Genomic DNA, 17,546 nt, shown 5'->3' on the forward strand with positions numbered 1-17,546 from the left:
TCTGTAGTGGTATGAAGAAAAATGAAGTTTTTGTCCCTCAAATTCTCAAGCAATAGATTTAGAGATTCTTTATTTTTTGGGTGCTGTAAGAGAAATAAAATTTTATTTTTAAAATAAAGCCATGTAAGTGTGAACCAGTATTTCATGACTGGAGATGGAAAAGACATTCTGCTACTTAAACAAACCTCAGTGACTTCTGATGAAACCTTTTTTTAAGAGTTACCCTAGTACTTTAGCTAGGAATTGCATATAATAAAAAAGGAAGCAGTAAGCAGCTGGTATTCATCTCGGGGATTTTGCTAGTTTTTCATTAACAGACACAACATTTTWAAAAAAGGAAGGTTGGACAGTAGGTAAAAGAAAAAGTGAATGACAAAGAAAAAAGATGCAATTCTGTAGAACCAAGAGAAATAAAGTTATTTGCTTCACGTTTTCCCTGTGCACGTCTCAGAATAGGACTCACTACAAATTATCCTGAAGGATCTGCCTCGTACACAAAGGTTAAGCATCTGATTTATGCAATCTCCACATTGATATGGATGAAGAGGCCAGGGAGGCAGATGAGCCTTCTGGAGGCCACTGGCCTCCAAGTGACATGACAGCAGTCATTACAATATTCTGCCCAAGACAACCCTTAAACTTCTAAAGGCTGCTAATGACTTCAGCATTTGGACACAGTTTATGTACTTCTGTTAAAGACAAACCACAGCTGAAGAAACGTAACCCCAAGCATTTCTCCACCATTCTGCAGTTACTCTTTAAGTGGAGATAATCCAGCACCATTGCACTTGGCAATCGGAGCATGGTCTTCAAACTTTATCTCTCCTTCATATGCCTTTGTCTCTCTGTTCATCCATCACTCATAACACGTCAAATAACACAACTAATCTCTGTGCTTCCTAGAACAGTTTATCTGAAAGACACTCAGCACAGTTTCTTAGCTGTAAGAATCTCAGCACATCAATTAAAGCCAATTATCCAGTTTAATCAATTGAGGGCACTAGAAAACACCAAAATATAGTGTTCTCAAGCATTTCATAAAAACAAAAAGCCTTCCAGTGCAGTGAAGACCACTGAACCTGAAGTACTGATCTGCCTATTCTTTATCATGTTGCTGATATCAAGGCACTTTGCACTACATAATCTGAATAGTAGCAGATAACTCATTATTTGACCTTCATTAAGCTAGTAAAAAGTAAACTTCACTGACATAAAAGCAACCAGGTATTTGAAAGGGCATGTATTTTTGCCCTTAATACTGCATGATAAAATAGAAAAGCTATATAGGTCAAGTCTATGCTAACTCTGTTTCAACCAAGTGAAATACATGTGCCCTGTGGKGGGACAGGAAGGGAAGAGGGAGGCCACTGGGGCTTCTGAGAGCAAAAGCCAGAAAAATTTTCTTGTTCTGCTACTTTTCTGCCAGTGTTAGGTCAAAGCTTCAACGATAACCCAACAGGTATCATGCACCTCTCAACCCTATGATTTAATTTAATGGTTAAAAGCTCAGGGCAGTAACACTGACTGAAATGAAAATACTCAAGCTGAACTCTTAGAAAAAGCCTTTGGCTGGTAACAAATCAGACAAGTAATCTTGCCAGAGCCTGTAGCATTCCCAAAATGAGAAATATTTCAGCCTGAGTTGCAGTTTTCTATGCAATTATTTTGTACAGGATTTTTAATCATTTGGCAATGGTATGTTTCACAAGCTGCAGTTTCACAAAGTTAGTTCATCTTGTTAATACTGAAGAACATAATGTGAACACCAAAGAACCTTTAATGACTACCCAATGCTTAGGAAAAGTAAATACTTTCTGTCTCAAAGGAGGATAACAAGACCCATCTCCTATAACATGAACACAGACTGTAAGCCTGACTAYAGAAGCAGGAAAACCGGATGTTTCACAAAGGTCCACACACCCCCAAAAAATACCCCAAATCCATAAATGTGCAACTACTGGAACGTATTTGAGATACTAGCTGCAAGGGAGAACCACTTAAGTCCAACAGGCACTGAAAGAGGCAGCTGGCAAAACGTGCAGAGTTTTGAGTCATAAATTTATCATATTCAAGCAAGAAAATTCAAAGGCATGAAAAAACATTAATATCMCAAAATTAATCAGAGTATTTCCTTACCTGGTGCAACTCTGGACTACTGTTTATACCAGCTGAAGATATGCCTCTTTTGGTATTTTTAGAAGCAAGGRAAAAAAAATCCTGTCTGCATGTTTTAAATTCTGGTATACCAGCACTACAAACCAACCAAATGATACATTAGCTGGATCTTCTCTCTTATCAGAGGTGAGCAAATGGTTTTTCCTAAACTACATTTGCTGATACCTCTATGGCTACAAATAATTGATTTACACTCATTGCAGGAAGCATCTCAGAATTACTGCTGAAAAATACTGATTGCAAAAAGGAGAGATCTCATTCTCCTTTCCAGCTTTCAGTACTAAAAACCTGAAATTGTGTCCCACCTATACATACAAACAAGCACACATCTGCAGGAACATCCAGTTCTCCCATCTCTTTAATTTGTAGTTACTTTCAAATTAAGTGAGACATGAAAACTTTGGTAGTGTGGCATGGTAAAGGAACATTTGCACTCAGAGAAAACCAAAACAGCACAATATTGTGCTACTCTGAGGGATCTGATTTACTGCAGTATTTTTTTATTTTTGTGTTTTTAAAATATTTAGGCTTGGGTTAGGGCTCATTTCTGGTCCATTAATAATCCATGACTCTACCGACATCTTCAAGTCTTTACAGAGACTATATAGGTGGCCAATGACTACAGCTGCAATTTTAAAAACTAGCACATGAAAGGCAAAAATAGTCAAGGAAGTTGTTTCCAATGCGAACAAAAGTATTATTATTATTTAAATAAAGGACCCGGTATGCTGAAGCATAACACGTCTCTTCTTGGACATCATCCCAAACATCGACCGGATCTCTAAATAAATGAGAAGAAACATGCTCTGGTGGCAGATTTCTAATCCCACTGGAGAAAGCCCAGATCATCTCCATTTAAGGTCAAGCAAGCAACAGCTGCACATTTTTGTTCCCCAGAACAAAATAAAGCAGACCAAAACCTCCAACACGGATTCCTTTCTTACAGCTTTTCCTTTCTGATGTCCATGGGTGTCGGGACMCTGGAGTGTCAATCAGAACACCACAGCGTGCTCATATTTACTTTTTGTACTTTTCACATTGACAGGCCCAGAGAGCAGCACTTTGGCAAGTGCCTCAGGACCTCATAAAAATCCTCCCTCCCTAAGTTACACTAGAGAGCGATATTAAACTGAATTAGAAGTGTTCTACAAAGAGTGCCCAAACAAGCCTGTTGTCAGAGAAACAAAAGTCAACACAAAAAGCTACAACATTCTTGTAGTTTGAGCATTTTGTTCAGTTAAAGAACATATTTTCAGTCTTACTTGATCTAAAAGTTCTCATTTAAGTTAGAAATATACAGAACTCATTTATTATTTTGGATGATTTACCACTATTTCTTATTAATGCATTACCTTGTACATTTAAGTATCACTTAAAAAAAAAAAAAAAAAAAAAAAACCCACACCAAACTATGACTGTGGTTACGTATTTGTCAACATCTCATCATCAAAATAAGCACTTTAAGGCATCTCATTTTAAAAAGCTGTAGAATGATGATTAAGTTCAACTCACTATTAAAAAGGTGAGGATTTTGAAAAGAGTAACTCAATATCATCATCATTTTGCTATGACTTTTGGTAAAAGGGGGAACTGACATTACAGCAATCACAGTGGTGGGTGTCGGACTTTAACCAATAGAAACTACAGAAGTGGATTTAAATACTTTCACCAGGGACTTCGTATTGCATCTTATAAAAAGAGAATAACACAACGATTACAGTACTTCTGCTGGATGGCAGCCTGCTATAAAAACACCAGGCTTCTCTCATACAAAGGGGATTGTTTGCCTGACTGTCAGATTTGTAATGTTAAAAATTCCATTTTAAGTAAATTATGAAGTTATGAAGCCCTTTGCACCAGTAAAGAACCACCACTCCTCACTRTGGAGGTAGTCAATTACCTTTCAACTGGAACATGTAAGCCTAAACTTCCTGGCTTTGATATTAATAGAAAACAATCAGATTTATTATACCAGAACTGAGTTTTCTACCTTCAACTGTGGCTCAACCCTACTGGAATGAAAAAAAAAAAAAAAAAAAAAGAGAGAGAGAGAGAGAGAGAGAAAAAAAGCCCCTTTCAAGGGCTATCTACAGTTTCCACCAACACAAACTGCATGTGCAAAAAAAAAAAAAAAAAAAAAAGTTTGTTTTGAGGCAACATGGCACCACTACATCTCAGGTACTTTTCAACTGTAGTTTAGTGTCTACCACAGTATGGCTTATGGCAAAGAAAAGAAAAAAAACAAAAAACAAAAAACCCACATGCAGTCTTTAGTTCCTTGCTCAAAGCCAAGTACTAATCCACGCTAAGCAATTATTATCAAAACTGGATCTGTCAGCGTTTCGTGTCTGGCTGAGCTGCGGTAGTTTTGCCTGTGATTTCCAGGACAGGAAAACGCACGTGCTGCCAGGAGCATCCACAGGCCCAGCCAGACGCCGGATGCTCACACGCTCAACGCTTCGGTCCTCTCACGCCCAGCAAAYCCTCCTCTTCCTGGACGCACGAGACCTCCTGACAGGCAGGCCGGGTGGCCGAAAGCTCAAGCCATCTTAGGAGCGCGCTATCGGCACGCTGCGGCCACCAYGAGCGTTTCTCAGCGCCGGCTAACCTGTGAAGTGCCCCCCCGACGCACACGCACACAGCTACTGCTACCCAAAGAAACAGAGCAGGCCCTCAAGAAAAAAAACAGAAAGCCTACCCTTGGATAGTTTCCAGTCACAAAAAGATGATGTGCCTGAGGTGGGGTGAATAAAACCGCCACCTTTTACACAGGAAAAACCTCCCTCACCTCCTGTATTAGCTGGAAGGGTCCTGAAGGACAGGACAACAACTTCGCGGTCAGAGGGAACGGGACGCTGGAGAAGGCACAGCACCCACTGTAAATCCAACGCTGGCCGTGCRACAGCGATACCGAATCTGAAGTGTGGTTAAGAACCCCCTTGTACAAAAGAACATCTTCCCAAGTAAAAACCCACTTKAAAATTGATCACCCATACCAGTTTTCAATTTTTATTATGACAAAACTTTGTCATTGTTTTAACACGGCAGCATATCCGCAACGACTCCCTAAAGGACTTCCAATTAAAGAAAAAAAAAAAATAAAAGAAACACACCACACACCCTTAGTGTATAGGCAGCCAGCTCCTTTCACTAATCCACTGAACCATACCACTTTGTGATTTCCCCCCGCCCCCATCCGGTGGCTATATGCAGGTACTCTCCCTGGTAGGCAGTTCCCTTTACAAAAGGCAAAATGCTGTCGATGCTTAACACGTTGCTGCTATGAACGAGCCGAGAGGAGCGGCTGCCTGCGCGAGAGGCAGAAGTGGGGCCAATCGCAGCTCCGGAGCCGCCGAGTGACGCCGGGAGCCCTGCCTCTGAAACTTTTGTTATTTTTTCCCTCCAGCCGACTTCAATTGTTCCCATAACTCGGTCACACGCTCARACAAGTTGCCAGGGAACTGCAGAGAGTTCCCACAGCCCAGGGCAGGCTATCGCACAGCTCACAAGGAATCACCAGCAGAGGTAAGGAAGCTCTCATTTCTCTATTTTTTTTTTTTTTTAATTCTTACTACAATGAACTATAGCTGTAGCTTTCCAAATAAACTGCTCTATACAAATTAGCAACCTGTTACAAACAGTAGTTGAAAAAAACCCCAGAATTTTAGACATTACAGCCCCAAGTCAAAAGAATATTATGCTTTAGAAGACATTTATTAGACAATAAAAACAGCTAAATTTTTAATAATCTGGTAGGATACTTTTGCTCTCACCAGAAGGTGAAACCATCAATTTTCCCCTGAAACCTTTGTCCCTCCTTCTAGATGCATCTGATTTTTTTTTTTTTTTATATACAAAACTCAATGAGAATAACTCACTTGGAGTTTTGCAGAGATGCTCCTGTTTCCCCAAAGTTGTCTCTCAACAGCCCAAAGTGAAAGCTTTTTCCATTTAACTCAGAAAAGCTCTTTGCTTATGTAACRCATCGAGAAAGCAAAACTTTCAGTTTGCTGTATGACAAGAAAAGTACCCTTAATTAAAAAAAAAAACTACATTGTTTACAGCAGCAGTAAAACTTCAAATATGCCGTGTTACTCAAGTTTCACTTAGAACTATGGAATTCATACACTATTTTTCCTATGAAATCCTTTAAAGGCTTCTTTTCTCCTGCTGGTCATTGTAACTGCCACATTCGTCCTACGACACTTCTAGTAACAGATTTTAAAAGTACCCAGGATTTGTAACATCATGAACTGAACTTTAATGGAGAAAGTAACCCATCCAGTCCCAACTATGGGAAGTGGCTAAACACTGTACCGTAAAATACTACCTCAGCTTTAAGATGAGTGCAGACAGTAGAAAAACAGCTCAAATAGCAACGTATGTCATATAAAGGCTATTTTATTATTTATACATACAAATATTTTTAAACGGAATATAGTTCTTGCATATATAGATATAGAATCTAATGAATTTCTTTGCAGGTTAAGGAAAGAAACATGGTTTGAATCACAAGCTCACAAAACAAACCATTTATTCTTGTTCTCCTTAAAACTATTCTGCCTCAACCTCCTAATGACATACGCTTTATGATTTACATATAGTTAAGGTCCTGGTGTTAGAAGAGACAGACTTTATTTTATTTTTGAGGCATATACTTCCCATTAYTGAACAGACACCTAGCTCCTATTACTGACTGGTGAAGGCATCAGGCAAAAACGTACCCAGGTATTTGGTTTTGTGCTCAGCATCCTTGTGCCAGCTCTGACCAGATAACTACTACAACTGTCTGGATGTCTCTGCTTTCATAAGCCAAATGACCTCTTATGAAGCTCCCTAGGAGCTGCCTCCAGCAGGCAGAAGTACTTCAAACTTCTCAGTGCCTTCAAACCAACGCCTACCGGAAACAAGAGGGAAGTTTTCACAGAGTGTGATTTGCTCAAGCTAAAGTTACATTAAATGTGTTTAAGTGAAGAGAAGAGTCTGATTCATTCCATCAGGTTGAAAATCTGTCATACCATATACACTGCATATATACTTTTTTAATACACAGTTTATATACACAAAGACCAAACACATGCACAGGAACTGAAGTGCAATAAGCAGCACTTTATCAGCATACATGTATAATTCCAGCAGGTTAAATTCCTATTCACTGTTCATATAAGTCCTATCACTGTAACAGAGTTAGTTATTTAAAGTAGATGACAACACAGCTCAGCAGTTAAGTACAACCCAAAAACTTCACACTCATAACATCCCATTTTGCAGACATCCAAAACTGAGCAATAGCAGCAACAGTGGTGATATAACATTTGTCATCCACAATATAGTATGTGCTTATGAATTGGATGTGAAATACTTCATTTAATTTACAGCAAATAATTTTCTACTTCTTTCCTATTCAGTTGTCAAGACTACTGGATTATTAGTATTTAGAGAGTTTCTACATACATCACTTTTCCTTTAAAGAAACTGCATTTATTTCTCATTCTACAGAAAGGTTAGGAACATAGAATCTTTACAGCACAATATGAAACTCAAAGATTGGTTCATAATCAGATGTTATACAGATTTTCACTGAATTTTTCAGACCAAAYTAAAATGTATGATACACCTACACAGGAACAAGAGCACCTTTTTAAATTGTTTTAAGAATATTTTGATTTGGCAAGAGAAAAATATCCCTGYTGGAAAGAAGGGATCCCTCCCCCCTCCATTACTTTCTTRTGGTGGGGTATGTTCCCTGAGCTAGGAGATACTTCACAACTGCAAAAGTTTTTGCTTTTCAGAGATTRGTACATGGCTGCAAGGGACTTCTCYRGCATCAAGTTACTTTTCAGAAGTTGAGTTTATCCACTATTTTCTTCTTTGAATCAATGCCACTTCTTTGTCCCCAAACTGCTAAAAGTTTAAAAAAAGATTAAAAAAAACTCCAAAACAAAAAATGCAGCATCTCCTTCCTCTTGCACCTTTTAGATATGTTAGATGCACTTCAATTTTTATTTCAGTTCAAACAGCACTTGCCCATTTCGCATCAATAAATAATGTCATATGAAGCACCCGAACCTACCACCTGGCTTGAAACTACAAGGTGTTAGGTACTCCATGCATACAGTAGATAACAGCTGTGATCTAAAAAGGCAGAACAACTGCTGGAAAAGGGTATATGGTATTAACCATCTTGTTTTTATTGGGAGAACAGATCACAGAATGGGTAAGGTTGGAAGAGACCTCTGCAGATCATCTAGTTCAACACCCCTGCTCAAGCAGGGTCATGAATACATAAGCTGAGGCACCTGCCCAAAACCCCACTGCACAGTTCTGTAGCAGCTGTAGGGAAGGGGAGAGGGAATCTGAATCTAAACTGTTGATTTTAAAGGGTGAGCTTTATTTATCCTATAACCAAATATTGCCCTGTTACCATTTACCTCCCAAACCATGAAACATACTGACACTTCAGTACTAGACTGACTTTAAAACAAAGGGAAAAAAAAGGATAAAACCTGAGTTTATTTCTTCCACGAGCATTTCCTACAAATCTATGGGTTGAGTAGGTGTTTTCTCCCTACTCTAAAGGGATGTTTTCTGCCTGTGCTTCAAGATATCRCGTATCTCAAGGAAGTCTCTAGCTCTTAATGTACTCCAGTAGCACTTTTCTTTCTGCACAATTCCTTGGTCTTTTTCCTCACTCCCCCTTCTCTTCCTCCGTTTCTTCCTCCCTTTCTGCACTCCCCCCTCCACTTGCCCTCCCCACACCACTCTCTGCATTCTTGCCTTTTCTGATCCCAGCCTACCTTTGACCTCCAGCTCTTACTTTCCCCTTTCATTTTTTTTCTGGTAAAAAGAAAGCAATCACCTCTCTGTTCTCTGCAGTCAAGCTGTTATATTGGCTAATGTCCTTCTTCACTGGCACAGACTGCTCCTTACTCTTTCAAAGAGTTTCACTGTATAAGAACTAGAACGCTGCACCACTGGTGTAGGTAGATACAAAACCATCCAGCCATGGAGGTAAAACCTCTCAAGTCACCTCCAGATTATTTTATTCTAAAATCAGTAATAAATTTTAAAAATTTAAATTTAAAACGAGAAAGGAGAAGTTTCACAGACTCAGAGGCTTCAACTGAAGTGACTCCATACCGCCAGCAAAGAGGTGTTTTACAGCAGGGTTCAAAACAATGCAGTACTACTTGGAATAAGATACATGCATTAACATAGGACAAAGTGTTCTTGCCCTCTTGGGGAAGAAGGCAACAAGCGTGCCTACATATCAGCTCCAGGTCTCAGCACACAGGCAGAACTTTAAAACCTTTACACTGTCTCCTCCCCCAGGATCTACATATTCCACAGGTACTTGTGGAAAAGGAGCCAAATTCAACTCAAACTTCACTCAAAGCATTTGGTCCTATGCACACAGTTCTTCTTGGCTTTGGCACTACATATCCAAATATGAACTTTTCTTTTCCAAACGTGCAGAGAATGCCTCTTCCTAACTGGAGTATCACACTGCTCACATAACAAGAACAGGGACAGCTTTCCTGAAAGGTCATTCTATGCCAGGTAGTTTGAGATACCAGTTCCAAACAGATACTAGACCCAAGATCACCTAACTCCAGAGTACTTTTGGCATCATTACGTTTATGGACACAGATTAATTTTCAGACAGAGACTATTTTGGGGGGGGGGGGGTCATCTCACTGTAAAAAAAAAAAAAGGTATGAAATACACTATTACACAATATTAATTTTTAGCAATGCCTTTTCAAGGCTACAGCTTAACTTGATTGTATGGGACAGCAACAAATCAAGTATGTCAAACCTCTTCTATTCCACTGATATCACTGCTGAATTTAGTAAACGTATGACAGGAAACAGGCCGGTTCTAAAATTGCTGTGGCATTTCCAACAGAGCCAAATTTATCCTGCGTGACTTCAGTGGAGTCAATGCAGTTACACCAGGAATGAGTGTGGCCCACAGTTTTCAGCTTTGGTCACATACCTCCTCTCATTATGAAGGACACCCAGAAACAAAGATAAAAATAACCCCACACAAATCAGAGAAACAGTCATCTGTCAGTGAAGGAAGTAATAATTGTGATCCGTGACTCATCCTAAGGCACTGGCTGTGAGGGATCCCCTACACAGGGACACCGGGGGCCACGGCCACTTCCCGCAGTGCTGCGCAAGCCCTTCCACATCCATTACCAGCCCTGGACTGAAAACACAACCATACAGCAATGCAGCCAACAGTTCTCCTTGTGCAATACTCAGCCCATCACATGCGAGTCCAATGCAGTTTGACTTAGAAAATGTCAAATACAAGCTGTCCTTTTGCTGCACTTTTCTCTCAAGAAGTGGTACATACACACATAGTATTTCTTGTAGTTGAGTGAAACCACAGTCAGTGGGCTGAAAAGCAGAAGATCCTTACTATTTGTGGCAGTAATAAGCCAGAATTTTAGCATAATTACTTTTCAGGCTGTCTGTTTTGACCTTGTGAGCTATCCTCATGCAGCTGTGTTACTGAATCTGTTTCTCTTTATGCACACTTAGGTGGGTGACAGCGTCATGGAGGATTAACAAGCAAGGTATGTGTTTATTAGTTGAAACCACACATCTTGTACAGAAAAACTGGTGGAACTGCAGATGTATAATTTGCTTCCTTTGCTTACAATAAAACTTCTCCCATGGACCTGGTAGGTAAAGCAACATATAGGAATTTTTGAAATTCCCAAAACCAGATTTTTCTTTTAAATCAAGAACATGAGTTACTCCATTTTGATCTTTCTTCATATCTTCTCTCCACCCTCTGCTATCCTTAAAGGTATACTTTCGAACATACACTATCCTGCCTTTTAAAAACTCTTTTATACTGTTCTTCAGGCAACGTATGCTCAAGAGGTAACGTCATGCTGATGTCTTGAAGGCGTATTCTGATCTATTGTGCGCTCCCCTAGCAATATCCTTCACTCATTCCACAGGGAAGAGGAATTATGGGATGGGATGGGATGGGTTCCCCCCCCCCCCCCAAAAAAAAGTCTTACCCTCTCCTTTCATCTGTGGTGGCTTTGTATATGTGATGCCCTACAACTTAATATCGCCTTTCATGGAAGCACTTTAAAGCCCTAGGTTGCTGCTCCTTGAGTCATACAAGTGAAACCTATTCAGTGCAGTAGCAGCATAGGTGTTCTGCATGCGTGCAGTAGATCTAACGCAGTACACAGAAATAGACTTACAGTGCTATGAGCAGGTAAAATCTCACCCTGTTCAAATTTATCTGAGGATCCTGAGAAACAGAGCCACTAGGAAGAAGCCAGATACATTGCTCTAGCAGGTCCCACACAGCTCAAAGACCACAGGCTGCACAGTCCTGCACTTAAAAAAAATTTTTTTTTTTAAGTGACATAGTGAGTTGTGCGGAAGCCATTCTCAGGAATTGCTGTTCTCTGCACACTGTCAGTCACACAAGCTAGTTGCACAAACTTACCCGTACTTTCATAAATCCATTAGTGGCTTATTTACTGTGACTTGTCTAGAAGGGGATAAACAGTCAAATGCATCTCAGTCCCTTTCTGGCTAGGAAAATGAATGTCCTTTAAGTCATCTGAGAAGTCTTGTACATCTGTCTTGCTTTTACTGCACTTGGGACAGGCACAAACCAGAGAGGAACTAAACAGAATATATTTGGCAAGCACTTTAGCTGCTTAAATAGCAGCTAAATAGTACTCAAAAGACAGAAGTTATACATGCTTTACTTTGTTCTTCATAACAGCCCTCTGCCTTTGAGCCTAAACCATGTATGTTCCTACATATAAGAGACAACAGATCTCATTTTGATTCATCCAATAAGAAAAATATTACTAACAGTCTTTTTAATCAATGATACATAGCTTTTGCTTACATACTGTAAAGTATTCTTACTTAGAATGGGAATGTATTCCTCCCCTTCCAAAACAAGGTACTGAGAAGTCAGATTATCTGCCCAGGTCAGAAACAGCTAGCAGTAATACTTGTATCTCCTGGCTGAAAGGTCTGTGGTCTCTAGCTACTTCATCATGTTTCCTGGCATACTTGAACTAATAGTAAGAGAAAAGGGAAAAAAAAAAAAACACCCCAACAACCAACCACAAAAACACTCTACACACAAGCAACACAGAAGGGCCCTTCCGAAGATGCCGAAAGAGAAAGATTAGGAGCTAAAGCAACAACCTGGGTAAGTCCATAATTTCCAGTTTACAATGGGCCATCACTGCTAAGATGTAGGTGCTCAGTAACCTTCAGGGTAAACATAAATCTAATCTTGAAAAATAAAATTTTGGAAATCCCATTTTAAATTAAAAATACTGTAAAAATAAGTTATTTCAGGCTTTTTAGAAAACAATCTCCATTTKCACTGATCAAAGCACTTTACTTCTGTGTCTCTAACTCTTCACTTTCCTGCTTTCCCAGCTCCACAAAGATTGTCTAAAACAAAAAGAGAAGATACTAGGCACTTTGCACTGTTCCTGACAACTTCTCTTCTTTCCTGCACTTCTAAAACCTCTGACTTGTGCCCTCTGCTTTCTTGCTGCCATGGAGAAGGTCCAATATATAACCCGCTCTGCTCTGAGGAGAGCCTCAACTATTGAGGTCAACCCACAAGCACGCCAAAGGCTCCAGGAGCTCTTTGTGAATTTCTGCCTGATTTTAATTTGCCTCTTGCTGATCTGCATCATTGTGATGCTCCTCTGAAGCTGCAGCACTTCTCTGCACTATCCGCTAGCAAAGTCACCCCCAAGGGAAGAGACCGGCACCAGAAACTCCCAATGCAAGGATCCTCTTGCGAGAGGAGCTAGCGCTCGGACTAAAGTCATATGCCAACCACCACACCATTCTCTTACTACCCACTATATGTATTAAAACCCACTTTTGTGCAGATCAGTGTTGAGTGCCTATGGTCACAAAGCTGTGCATGACCTGTCTTGGTCACGAGATACCTTTTCTGAATGTTGTAAAGTACTGCCTTTTCCACCAGGCTGGCAAGTTTCCTCATGTTTTAGCCAGATCAACTGTACACACAAACAGCAACTTCACTCTTTTGGGCTTAAGTGATTTTAAGTTTCTCTAAAAATTTTTTAAACTATAGGACATGTTTTAAATTAGGCCCACGTCCACCTGAAAAAAAAAGAAAAAGAAAAACATCTACACACACAGATTTGAATACATTACAGAAATTTTCCATTCTGCTTACTTCAAGATACTGCATCTTTGCACCATGAACTGAAGTTACTCAAAATATTTCAGTATTTTTAAAAGAATCTAAGAAAAAAAGTCTTCTCACCTAGAAATAAAGTATGACATAACTTCTCCCTCTTTAAGGCTTCTGAAAAAAAAAAAAAAAAAAAAAAAAAAAAAAAAAAAAAAAAGACAGCTTCAACTACATAGTTTTCCATAGTTCCACTTTCACTAGATACAGCCTAACAGAAAAAAAATGATGCCTGGAAAGATCTTTCACAATGTATTTGTAGAAAAAAAAATAATGGAACTACTAAATGGGTTTCCAAGTTTTCGTTTTCTATGATCACTTAACTAGTGTAACAGTTGGCAGAACTGAAAACCCAAGAAGTGCTCCAAGTTCTCAATATGTGGCTTTAGGCAACTTTAGCATGGTCTGCTATAATTTATGCAAAATTTCCATAGTTTTAAACTACAGAAAATTTGTTACTTGTCAATGCCACTCAAGGTGACTTATATTTGATACGGTTAAGAAAAAGGCTTGAGTTGCTATTTTGAGGAAAGTTACCTCATACAAGTAACACCACTACCCTCAACTGCAGATGCCTGTTAAAGAACAGACAAGCATTTTGCTAAAATAAATAGTCTGTATCATTATGTACAGGAGGGAAAGCACTGCAGAAAAAATTTATTCCAGTCTGTAAATCAGAGTATATATAAGCTTTCTACTCCTGCAGTTTTCAGTAACAAGACTGAAACACTAGACTTCCAGAGCTCAGAACTGTAACATTTTCAAACTTAAAGCTCAAAAATCAACATGCAGAGGTCAAATGGATACCTATTTTTAATGGCATCTTTCTATACCACCCTATGCAACCAACCCTAGTGATAAATACAGAAGTCAAAACAAGTTTATCTTGAATTCTGCCTTATAAGACTTAACATACAGCACTTCAAAACATAAAACATATTTGAATCTTGAATTCACCACTGAAGATCACACTAGACACTTGACATCATCCTGTCATCATCATACTCCTATCTTTACCACAGAAATTTTTTGCATGCCTGCTTTCACCCTTTTGCGTGAAAAAATATAGTTATCAACAAATCCTTATTCTAAGCAAAACAGCTACAATTCCTGCCAAGGAAAAGAATCATCTGTTATTCCTTTATATATAAAAAAAACTATTCTCCTCTTGGCCTATTTAGTGACCCTATACTAAATTTATTTTTATATGCATATATACACATACACACACATACATATACGTTATTGTGAAATGATGAGGGTATGAGTATTTATGTGAATACTGCTGATTAGAATTGTCATTACAAATTTCAGCTTCCATTTCATGCATTCTAACTGCTTTCTCAAATGCAGGAGACTTTAGTAAGCATATTTTCCCTATTAAGTTTTCTTTTTAAGAATAAAAATGGGAGGGAAACCCCCAAACAATGTCAGAAAACTACTTAGGTGGAAAGAAGAGGTAGGAAAATGTAAGTTACTTTCTTCTCCTTTTACAAATCCGTGTTTTTGTGTATGGATAGGGTTTCCAGTTTTAGTTTGCTCTGGAGCAATTTCAAAAAAAAAAAAAAAAAAAAATTCCACCAAAAATACACAACATTTTTACAGTACTGAAAGTTTTCTGAAGAGGAAAAACGTTAAGAGTAAATCATCAATACATGCATTCTGAGAATAYGTTGGGATTATACGCTTTACAAGAAACAATCATAGAGAGAGGTCACAGCAAAGCACGTCTAAAATAAGCAGCTTTCTTTGAAAAAATCGAAAAGTAATTATTTATTTAAAAATAGTAAGTAAGAAGCAAACACAAAACCAAGATATAAATAAACTGGAAGCCCTACTGTTATTTTGCAACAATGCAGATCAACTGCATGTACTGTAAGGTCATATTTAGAGTCCTGCCGATATAAAACTGCAGGTACACTCCATGCTACAAAATATCAACTGAAATACAGATTTTAAAAAGCCTTTTTGTACATAGCACTCTTCTTTGTATACTTATGAGAGCTTTAAAATTAGCAGGTACTGTATTATTTTGAATATCTTATTTAATGCATTAATGTCTCTTAAAACAATTATTTTAAGAAATACAGCTCAGTTTAGAAGTATCAATTGTAGTACATATAAATTAAAGTTATGTGAAAGAACTAGTAATCATGAGGTTTTCTGATTCTTTACAGCTGTTTATTCTGTTTTGGTTTTGAACAGTAAGTTTGCATACTTTGCTAAGTCCAAATCATTTATGTATACTTTACTTACACTTAGCTACTGCATATAAACAACCAGAACGAGTTTTATGAAAGTTTCAGCAAAATGCTCCCTACTTTTATGAGGTATAATAAAAATTCCAAACATAACAGGTGGCTTGGATTAAGTTTTCATTTCTGTTTCATTCCTCTCCGTGCTACGTATTTTTGCTCTTTTATCTTACACCCAGATAATGCATAACGAAAACAAAAAAGCAACAGTCTTGTGTTGCTCAACCCATAACGTAAAATTCATAATTTAATTCTTTATTCCTGACTCTGGTATAGGTGACAGCCACACAAGAACTGAATAAGGAATAAAAATGTCTTTGTTGTTGTTCTGGGGGAGGGCTGTTTGAAGAAATGTATCTTCTCATCCAGACCTTCTGCAGATAAACCTACTCATTTTTCAACGCACAAAAAAAGTCATCCATTTCAGAATGAAAAGTTTGATTCTAAGAGTAGTCAGTGAGGCAATCAAAAGGGCAGTAGGTACTTGCCTTTTTATATTAGCTTTTCTGTATCAGGTTTGCAGTGACTACCCTTACAAGCAGAACTGAATTATTTAGTGGAAAGACATGAGTAAAATAGGCTTAAACAACATTTTTCAGAAAACATGCAGAAAATAGTCTGTGTAGCCTTCCAGGTGCAAAGAACTTCTATGTAATTTTTGCTATAAATAGATGCAAAAAATAAAAAATTACAATTATGTCTGACACGTACTCTCATGCCTAGATGTACTTTATCTATAGCCAATCAGCCAAAACTTGAGAGAATAGTGACTATATTCATTTAGAGAGTATGTCTTAAACCCTTATTCCTGTGTGTCAGATACACTATAGATCACAAGCCAGACTCCAGTATTCATACACTCATTAATAGTATGTCAGAATACAACCAGGAAATACTCGTAAAGTCCTCTACAATATATAGGTATCGTTTATCTATCACTAAATATAGTCCTTCTAGCTTTCATATAGATCTTAAAAAAAAAATAAAAAATTTGCATATTGTTTATGGAAGGAGACAAGTGAACATATTTTGCTCATGAAGAGAGCTAAAAAATAGAACCACCTATTTATAAAGATTCTTTTAAAAACTGGTACTCAGTTTAAAAAACTTAATTTTTTTTTAAAAGAGCTAAATTTATTCTAGTATCTAACAACCAATTTAGACTGATTTGTTAAAGAAGGAAAAAAAGAAAAAGCAGACAATGCCAGAAGTTCTATTCTCCTATAAAATATAGAACTATGAAACACTGCCCTCTTGTGATCCTCCTTAAAAATTTCAGCTGGTTATTAAAAGGAAATTTTGGCTATTTCAGTGTTTGGGCTGAGTAGTTTCATTTCCATATATAAAAACAAATATAAGCCACAATTGCTAAGTAATGAATATTAAATTTAAATAAGCTATTGCATATGTGCTATTAAAAGCACTAAAATTGCATCCTCTGCCAATTTGCTCTGGATTCTTAATAAGGCATATGCAAAGCTGCAATGAATCCTACATAGCATAATGTTGGCAAAACATTACCTATCGTGCCACCCAATGCTAAACCCTAGAAGGGCAGGGAACACTCCTACTAGAGGTACATTTGGCCCAGAAGAGAACGTTTTCTTCTTTTGCTCTTAGAGAATTTACTTAAAAAAAAATCTATATACAATCTGTGGTTGAAAGAATAAATTTTGACAAAAATCCTACTACTAGAACTCAGATGGATCTGAAGAGCACCATACGTATTTTAAAAATGAGTAAAAATCACATACAGACCAATCTGTACAATTCAAGTCCTTCCCATTAATCAGATCTTCAAGAACGCAGTACTGAAGTAGTTAGAAACTATCATTAACATCAACCTCTCCCCTCCCTTTTTCTCTTAAAGAA

At 38.0% G+C, this 17,546-nt stretch overlaps 2 protein-coding genes across 3 annotated transcripts in view; one reads left to right on the forward strand and one right to left on the reverse strand.

The window, feature by feature from the left end:
* Positions 1–17,546, reverse strand: part of CEP85L (centrosomal protein 85L) — a gene marked incomplete at its 5' end in the record, with an annotated part of 99,922 nt that overhangs the window by 46,622 nt on the left and 35,754 nt on the right. The gene's annotated exons all lie outside the window — the stretch shown is intronic.
* The window catches only part of PLN (phospholamban), a 15,302-nt gene continuing 3,370 nt past the window's right edge, over positions 5,615–17,546 (forward strand). The window contains exons 1-3 of one of the 2 annotated variants that reach the window (XM_085318542.1): positions 5,615–5,700; positions 10,728–10,762; positions 12,624–15,773. In XM_085318542.1, the coding sequence (XP_085174668.1) occupies positions 12,747–12,905 (159 nt within the window). In that variant the 5' untranslated portion in view covers positions 5,615–5,700; positions 10,728–10,762; positions 12,624–12,746 and the 3' untranslated portion in view covers positions 12,906–15,773. Of the gene's footprint in view, positions 5,701–10,727; positions 10,763–12,623; positions 15,774–17,546 lie in introns of those variants that run through there. The other variant, XR_014897490.1, reaches the window with a different exon arrangement.

Source organism: Rhea americana, unplaced genomic scaffold (assembly GCF_003343005.1).
Source record: "Rhea americana isolate MKP2758 unplaced genomic scaffold, rheAme1 scaffold_117, whole genome shotgun sequence".
Lineage (NCBI taxonomy): Eukaryota > Metazoa > Chordata > Aves > Rheiformes > Rheidae > Rhea > Rhea americana.